Source organism: Phyllostomus discolor, chromosome 1, assembly GCF_004126475.2.
Source record: "Phyllostomus discolor isolate MPI-MPIP mPhyDis1 chromosome 1, mPhyDis1.pri.v3, whole genome shotgun sequence".
In the NCBI taxonomy this organism is placed as follows: Eukaryota; Metazoa; Chordata; class Mammalia; order Chiroptera; family Phyllostomidae; genus Phyllostomus; species Phyllostomus discolor.
The window spans coordinates 43,967,468-43,976,830 of record NC_040903.2 but is presented as its reverse complement, the minus strand read 5'-3'; the positions used below and the strand labels follow the sequence as shown (position 1 = coordinate 43,976,830).

At 34.1% G+C, this 9,363-nt stretch overlaps 1 protein-coding gene across 2 annotated transcripts in view; it reads right to left on the bottom strand.

Annotated features, from left to right (window-relative positions):
• Nucleotides 1-4,597: 4,597 nt before the first annotated feature.
• MOB1B (MOB kinase activator 1B) overlaps nucleotides 4,598-9,363 on the bottom strand; it is a 40,467-nt gene continuing 35,701 nt past the window's right edge. For both annotated transcript variants that reach the window (XM_028505804.2, XM_036021789.1), the window contains exon 6: nucleotides 4,598-9,322. In XM_028505804.2, coding sequence (XP_028361605.1) covers nucleotides 9,245-9,322 — 78 coding nt within the window. In that variant the 3' untranslated portion in view covers nucleotides 4,598-9,244. The remainder of the gene's footprint in view (nucleotides 9,323-9,363) is intronic.

The window sequence follows — 9,363 nt, the reverse complement described above, 5'->3', positions numbered from 1 at the left end:
GTTAACAAACCTGGTTACTTCTTCACCAGTTTACTATCCCAAGCCCAAATCCTTGCTTTGTCTACTCTTTGGAAATTTATTATTTGTTTAAAAGATGAAAAAGCTTCTTGCTTTGCTCACCTCAAGTCTCCTATTTTTATGGGGCTTCCATACAAACGGAAGTAAAATTTGTTTTTCTCCTATTATTCTCTTTTATGTCAATTTAATTACTAGACTAGCCAAAGAACCTAAAAGGGAATAAGGAAGCATTTCTACTCCTACCATGCTATGTGGAAATTAACACACTGGGTATATTTCTGTTCAGTGAGACTATAACTATTTAACTTTGCATACCCTATACCTGGCACATACCTAACAAATACATATGTATGTTGAATTTTTGAATGCCTACTCACGCTATGTACTCTGCTAGAACACTCAGCTGGGCACAAATACAGTGTAAAAATGCCCAGAGGAACTCATTTTTAACATGATAAAAACAACAAAAAACTCATAAAGCAGACACTATCCAATCTAGTAGTTACTGAGTTCAAATTATCTACAGAAACCAAAGGCTCTGTTATTTACTTTGCAACTATCATCACATCTAAAATGCATCTAAAAGTGGAGGTCAGAAGAAGATGGGTAAATGGTGACTCATTCTCAAAAACAAAGAGCAGAAATCAAAATGTAACTCCATGGGGAACTCTGGAATAAAAACAGTAAAAATCATGCTTTGGAATTTCCCTATATTATTTTGTTATGCTATTGTTTTATGTATATTACTTTTGTTTATTCCATTAGTGATTAGCAGTATGATCCTTGAAATGAAAAAGGCCTGAATGCTTGTCATCAAGAATGGCAAGGAGGCTGGAGAAGCTACTAGGTGTTTTATTCCACACCTAAGCTTGGGGGAAATCTATGAAATAAGGGTACTGGTAGTTACTGAGAAAGGAATAAAGTGGAGTGACTCTCTAAGACCTTCACACAGAAGGAAAGTGGAACTGAAGAAGCCCCATATAGATCTACACAGATTTTGGGGATTGAGGAGTAGAAATCCCCAAGTGTGGTTTCCACACACACAAAACACACATACACACACAAAAGAAATGTCGCAAGTAACAGTTTAAGCATTGAAAAATTAAAGGCTGCTTTCAAATCTCAGCTCTGCCATTTCTGGCTATAAGAGGAAACTTGAGCTCCTCTAAGCTTAAGAGTGTACCTTAAAAATACCAAGTCAATGGGGGAAACAGAACCTAGCTCTCAACACCAAGTTCAGCAGAGTTGTCTGTTTTCCTACATAACATAAGGAAGAGACAAGAGAGGAGCACTTTTAAAAGCACCTTCCTGATTTTTGTCCACAATCCCTTATCTGAAAGTAGTATAGCCAGATCTGTTTTAGAATTCAAAACTTTTTGGACTTTGGAAAATAAATACAGTCATAAACTGTACATATTATGTCACCCCCCCCAACCCTCCTCTAAAGTGTTAAATACACTAATATTTGGCAATGAAACTTGAGTTTTCACACTGAGATGAAGACTGTTAACCTCAGATCAGGTTAAGCCTGCACTGAATCAAGAAAATACTTTGTTTTCCAGGCTTTTCAGATTTTTGTGTTGCAGACTAAAGACAAGGGATTGGAGCATGCAGCCAGTTGTGAGCTGCTACTATCTTAACACGTCTTTGCCAGAAAGTCCTTCAGTTTGGGGATTCCTTTTCTCCTGTGGGAATGCTGGTTGAATGAGACAGGGTTCTGACTGATCACATACAAGTTTATTAAGAAACCTCTAAACCAACTCAAAAACTGAGAACAAAGGGAAAAAAAAGGACTGTGAACATTGTTAAGTAGCGGTTACACAGCCTATTCATTTGTATATACCAACTTAACTTCTGTAAAATTGTTTATCAGCTTAATAACCCTGGTTATAAATTTCTCCTTGCAACCTTCATTATTGCCTAGAAAACAGAAAGATGTAGAAACCATCATAAAGAGTGGAGAGTCAGGGTGCTTCCAGCAAATAGCAAAATAACATACTAGCAAGGCATAGTAGCCAGCCATCAACTCTGTAGAGCTCCTTCGGAAAGGAAGCTATATTTTGCAGCATGCTTGTAAAGGTAAACTTACGTAAAAAAAATAAAGTAACACTGTATTTATTATGCTGTTTAAAATGAGTTTAAACATATATTAAACATGGTTAAGCCTTAAAGAAATAATTACTTTTGTTACCAAAATGTATCATTCAAGACATTATATATTTAAATTTACAAGTGAGACAAATGAACCTACTTATCAAAATGATTAATTTTATGAGTTTCTTCACACACAGATTTTTTGTACATACTGTATGTGCAGAATAACATGGTGTTTTTTTTAAAACATAGTCAACATTGGTGTGGACTAGCATTTCTTCTAGTCTTTTGCTGAAATACTAATTAGTGACATTGGACTACTGTGGCTACTACCACCAAAATATTGTCAACATGACTGTCCAAACACAAATGCCTCTAAACATAAAAACCTCTAAATTAATAATACTCTGGGGATACTCTAAAAGTACATTTCCTTTTGGAACTTATATATCAGGGTAAAATGATTCTCTAATGCTGCTGCTCATTCTTTAATGATCTATAATGAAGACAGAATTTCATAAAATCTGAGCTTGATGTAAAGATAAAAAATAAATATTTTGCCAGCTGTTCTCATAGTTACAGTACAGTAGTCTCACCTCATCCACAAGAGATATGTTCCAAAACCCCCAATCCCTAAAAACTTGCATTATACCTAACCCTATATATATATTGTTTTTTCCTATACATATATATGCTTTACAGCTTCTTTGGCATTCCTGAACTGCCAGCATCACTACTCTTGCACGTTGGGGCTATTAGTAAGTAAAATAAGGATTACTTTGAACACAAGCACTGCGATACCTCCATAGTTGACTAACAGGCGTGGGTACACTGGACAAAGGGATGATTCATGTTGTGGGCAGGACAGGGCAGGACTGGGCAGGACCAAGTGGGATGGCACAAGATTTCATCATGCTACTCAGAATGGTGTACAACTTAAAACTTATCAATTGTTTATTTCTGAAAATTTCCCTTTAATATTTTCTGACCACAGTTAACTGTGGGTAACTGAGCATAAGAGGGTACTGCTATATATTTAAATACCAAAAGGATTGGTTTCAAGGTCAAAGCGTATTTGGATTTTTATTTTGATTTTAGAGAGAAGGGAGAGGCATCCATGGGTTGTGGTCCCACTTATTTATGCATTCACTGGTGGATTTTTGTGTGTGCCCTTAGGTCAAACACAACCTTGGGGTATCAAAACGGCTCTCTAACCAACTGAGCTACCTGGCCAGGGCCATGTGGAGGTTTTTAAACCCCAGTCCTGATCGGTGACTTCTACAATTTCTGAGCTTTAGTTTTCTAATATGTAAGACTAATATAATAACTTCCAGGGTTGTTGTAAACATTAAAAAATAATGCCTAACAAATTTTAAATTGTCAACATATTCCAAATACCCTCCATATTTCTCTAGGAATGTCTTCAGTGTGGGAATATCTATAGCAAAAAAAAAAAAAAAAGTAATACAAAGTCAGAATTCATGGCCAAACATAACTATTTATTAATTTTTGTAATAAACATCCTTTCTCCCTTTAAAAAAAACCTAAATTTAAATATTTCTTCCCATCTCATCACATACAAGTCTGTATACATTATTTACATCTCTCAAAACATGTTACAGATTTTCATTCAGTATCCTCTTTGAAAACAAAAAAGATAAAGCAGTTAAACTTTGATCAATAATAACTATAATTTGAGTAATTTTGGCACAGTTTACAACACAGCATTCATGTTACATTTCATATTTTAGGCCATTTTTCCCCTTTCAGCTACTCTAATTGAGAAACTGTCTATCTCCGATGGAGCAGGACCCCTGTCTTTGGACATTCTTTCCAATGCGTGTACAATGTCGATGCTGTGTTCTATGGCACTGGCAGTATTCTGCTTTTGTCCTCATAATCGATTTCTGCTCAGACTTTTAAGTGTTCTCATCTATACTGTATCCACTCTCAAAGCTAGATTTCATGATAGTTTCTAGATAATTTTAAGTAATAATGTATTAGAAATGTTCAACTAGAAGAAAAGTTAAGTGTCTCCCCACAAGACTAGCGCACTCAGCACCCTAGTTATGCATGTATAAAAATAACAAATACAATTTAGTGGCTTTAAAAAACTATTTCCCCTAAAAATAGTTATCTCAGCAGAATAATTTAAGGAGAAAAAAGTGTTCTTAAAATGAAAATGTACTAATCTATTTTACAACCTGCACAGTTAAGTATTTCAGAAACAAAAAAGAAAAAAAAATGTGCAAACCAGTAAGAAACACAATAATATATGAGAGAAATTAAATATTAACAAAAATTATTATTTTATATCACTAATGATCTCAACTTCGGTGACATATTTAAAGAAAGCTGTCAACAACAACAAAAATGCCTACAGAAGTAGCATCTTTCAACAGTTCAGCTAAAACCTAAGTATTGACAGCAAGCACTTCAGAAGCACTGACAATGAGGACCTGCACTATCAGCCTGCTTTGTTGTCCAAGTGGCTGTGTTTTGGGGTGGTGGGAGGTATAGAAAGTCAACAGCAGTAAGGAAGTAATTTGCCTCCAAAAAGAAGATGACAGGTAAAGATAAAGCTGGGAAAGGCCGGAGACTTCACTATGGATCTTTGAGAACTGAAATCCAAAGTTATCCATTGTAGAGTATTAATATGTAGAAAAAGAAATTCGCATCACACTAGCAAAACTGAGAATACTCAGTATTAATCTGTATTTTCTCTCTTTAGTCAAAATTTATGTACCAGTTCAACTACAAATTGCATATGTGGAACACACTTTTATAGCTTCAAAATGAATTCTTCCATTTGATTAGCTCTTTAGGAAAACCCTAAAAATTCAAATTGTCTGCAGTCAGAATTGTTATTACATCTCAAAATTAAACATTTTCATTAAATCTTGAGATAGTTTTCCCTCTAAATATGTATCTCAGACACCACTAAACTGACAGCTAAACAGTAATTCCTATGGTGAATCAACATTATGACAAAACTTTAATATTTAAATTATTTTAGAAATGGTCCTTTAAATACAGGTCTAGAATAGGGTTTCTAAGAATTGGTATATTCTTTAATGTTCCAGATAAATTTCAAAATAACTAAAGTTTTCCTCCTGGTATGCAGACACATTTTCAAATTACAAATAGACTTCTGGTCCCACATCTTTTAAAGAGACATTCACAATTTTAAAGTTTTAAGTGATATATGAAATGGTTATACAATTTTAAATATTTTATCAATGATACGTAGGCTTAAAACTAATTAATATATAAAATTTAATCCAATTTCTTTATAAAATGCTCTCTAGTCTTTATATTCAAATTGTTCATCTGAGTGAAAATGTTTTTTTTGAAAAAGGAATGAGGTAAAGGCTGTTGTTTCCTTAGACTACTTGTATTTTAAATATGGGATCCACTTTTTTTCTTACTATTCCTTCAGTCAAAAACAATTTTACAGTAGTCAAGATGGGATTCAAGAATTATCAGGGAAAGGAACAAAAAACAGAAAATAAGATAAAGACTTAGATTTTTTATGATTATATTTAACTGAAAAATAATTCAACTAAATTAAAAAAAATAAATCCTATACATCCAAATGATATTGTCTACTTCAAAGTAGTGACATTCATTAAATGATGCTACCTATGCTCAAAACATTCTCTTCTGCAAATTCAGAACCTATGGCACATTCTTCTGAAGTTGAACGGTTTAGTGCTAAGAGAACAGCAAAGCAGAGACAGTTTGGTGAATGAGACAAGTCACATTATTTGCCAAAAACAGTTTTTGGTGCAACTAAAATGGTAAAGTAGATCCTCTTGCATAGTCATAAAATGGTTCTCAAGGCATCTTTGAAAGTATTCCCAAAACTCTATACCAACGCAGCATAAATGGAGTAAGTAGTGCTCCCAAAGGAACCACCCTGAAGATCAACTCTCATTTGGATGTTTAAAGTAGAACATATTTATTTAAAAGTCCTACAACTTAGTAATTGCATCTCACTTATTTTACCATTTCAGTGGTTATCAAAACCTCTCTCAGAGAGGGTGTAGACAAAGGTATAAAAGAAATCTGTCATTTTGCTATTTTCCCATAAGCAAGGAAAATGCTAATACATAATATGGAGTCTGGTAGATTACATGTAAAAAGTAAATATCCACATCATCTGTACTTCCTGAATACAAGCGATTTTAATGCTTTAACCTTCCTGACAAAACAAGCTGTAATTCAGTGTGAGATACATTACACACTAAACATGTCATCTCCAACCAAATACATTTTATGCTGACCATTCAGAATTTCTAAATGACGAAGATAAAAAGCGATAGCAATCTAAAATCTTTCAATTTAAGATAAACTGACCTCCAAACAGTGAGTTTACACACATGCTTTCTGTTTTAGTGCAGTTTAATGTCATGGATTTTATGAGAAGCAGAGTAATCAAGTCAGCAAATGAAAGCTCGTAGCACCATCTACTGCTAACTTAAAGATGTTCACTTTCTGTTATTAACTTCTAACACCATTACTCCATCACTAAAATAATTCCTGAAACCTCCTTCATATCAACATTTAACCAAAGCATTGTGAAAATAATACTATGTTAACTTACTACTTTATATTTTATGCTTTTATTAGCAGATGAGAAAACCAACTTCTGTTTTACATCTCTGTATAATGAACAGGAGGGAAATCCTTATCTTGGTCATTTATAAACTTAATAAAGAAATCTGGAAATAATCCAATAAACAGTTATAAGCAAGCTCTGCTGCAAAGCCAAGATTTGATCCTTATTTTATATCTCACTAATGCTGACTGAACCAAAGCAATTTTTTAATTAAATCAGTTATTTCTCACATGTTCTGGTGAATGTTTCCCTACTTGTAGCCATGTAACACCAAGTACAATGCCAGGTCTCTCCCTGGGAGAACATCCCTACTTTGTTACCACATATACACATACATAACTCATTACTTCCCAATAACTCTGTTTAAAGGAATACTCAGAAGCAGGCACCTGAGATTCTGGCACAGTGACAACAAACTCCTATATACACACAGTGGGAAAGTAGGTCCTACTACTAAATATTAATTTATATGAACATTTATGCATTTTTACAGTGTACTATATAAGGCTTAAAAGAGCAAGAGCAATTTTTCACTATTCTCCCTACTCTTGGCTATTGCAACCCTTTTGTTACTAGGTTGATCCGAAGTCAAATGCACTACGAAAGACTACTTGAGTAATCATATGCTTCATTTCCCTAAATAGATAAGACCCCAATCACTTGATGCCAAATTTTATTTTTGAATCAACCCATAATGGTTGATCTTACATATCTGGATACTAGAAGATTTTTTTAAGGAAATCAGCTCGTTCTCACTCACCATCACTCAAGCACCACCAATGAATGTCCAATGTATTTGTCCCTGCCTGTCCCTCCTGTTAACTTCTACTGTTGGTACTTGGAGAATGACTGCTATCAATAAAATGGAGAACAAGGCAGTTCCTAGTGATCACAACTAAACAGCATTAAACTGTATCACTGCCCTACTTGTTAACAGCAAAACCAAACTGATTTCATTTCAGATTTTTTTCTAGGTATTTTCAGAGCAAGATTTCTCTTCTACAAGGGAAAAAGTATATATTTCTAAATGAAGGGCGCAGATTTACCAGGAATGACAAAATTAAAACAAAATCTGAAAAGTATATATCTCAAGAATAAAACTGAACTGAAAATGTTAATATTTATTTTAAAAACTAATCTTCAGAACTTGGGAATAATTCACTAGAAAGTCATGGAAAATAGAGTTAAAAACTACTGAATTAGCACTTTCATTGTTTGATATCACCGAAAAAAGTATTTCCTTTCACAGTGGAAATCAGAAGTCAGAATGCTTCAAGTTGGGCCTAGAATGTACTGTATCATTTAAAAATGACAGGCAAACACCAGCTCCATTCACTGAATGGAAATGCTAAAAAGTGGTCAATTTCTCCAAACAGTCCTTGAATCCCATATTTAATATCTATACCTAAAATTAGTAATTTATTTTTAACTTCTCATGGAAGTTGATTCCTAAAAAAGAAGTCTCTGAGACTCTGCTTATAAGAAACTGATTAAAACTTCATGCCATTCTATGCAAGGGTTTTAAGACAGGACCTTCTGAAACTTGATTTCCCATACTTAATTCCATTCCTAACTCTCCATACAAACTAACTGCCCCCTGTCCCAGCAACAAAACCCACCTCCTATCCCTGCTTCTTCATAGCAGAAGGGGATTCTGCAGATTTATGGCTCATCTGGCAATTGCTAAGAAACCTCACAGTTCAGCATCACCTCTGAAGATGGCAAACTTGTATATAACCTGAATATTCACACCTACAGTGCAGTTAACATGTAGAAAGAAGACAAAATGCAAAGGTATTGCATTTTGACATCCTCAAGTCTCAGTATCACAGATGTCAAGAGATGGAAAAGGCCTGCTTGTAGAACTTGAAGCATTTGTTGAACAGAAATACTATTAATATAAAAAATAATTAAGAAATACTAATTTTTGTATGTTGTACATGCACAACTTTATTAAGTGTGTTTCCTCAATGTAGGAAAAGCTGGAGATCATCAATTTAGGTAAACTATGGCTTTTAGCATAGATATTTTAAAACATAAATCAGTAAGTGCCCTGGGTAGTAATCCTAATATTGTTGCAAGCCCTGTTTGGTTCTATCTCTGTGCTTTGCACCTCAGAAGTGAGCCTGCCAAGGCACTTAAAAACATAAGTCTTTCGGGGACTTCAAAAATTGGCCACCATTTACACAACACAGAACCCCATCCATCAGCAGTCCAATCAATAAGCATTTTCTTTCAACACATATTATCAGAAATTCTATAAGTAACCAAAACCAAGTTAAAAAAAAATACCATATGCCACTAAGACAAAAATTTACCCCAATCAAATGTATAGAGAATGATTCTTGGCTTCCTCTATCAATAGAATATAATTTTATTTATTCAGAATAAAGAAAAAAGAACCCAAACAAGCCCCCCAAAACTAAGACAAAGCCACTGAGATAAACATAAAATACAATGAAATCTAAATACACTCCACACAAATGCATTTGAGGAACAGTTCTGCAGCCTTTATCTGTCCTTTGAGGTGAGTTTTTCAATCAGTTCTTGGAGTGGTGCAAGTTCTCTTCTGTCAACGAGGTTGAATTCCTATGCATGATAAAGAAAGGCAGAAGAAATTGCAAAAATGT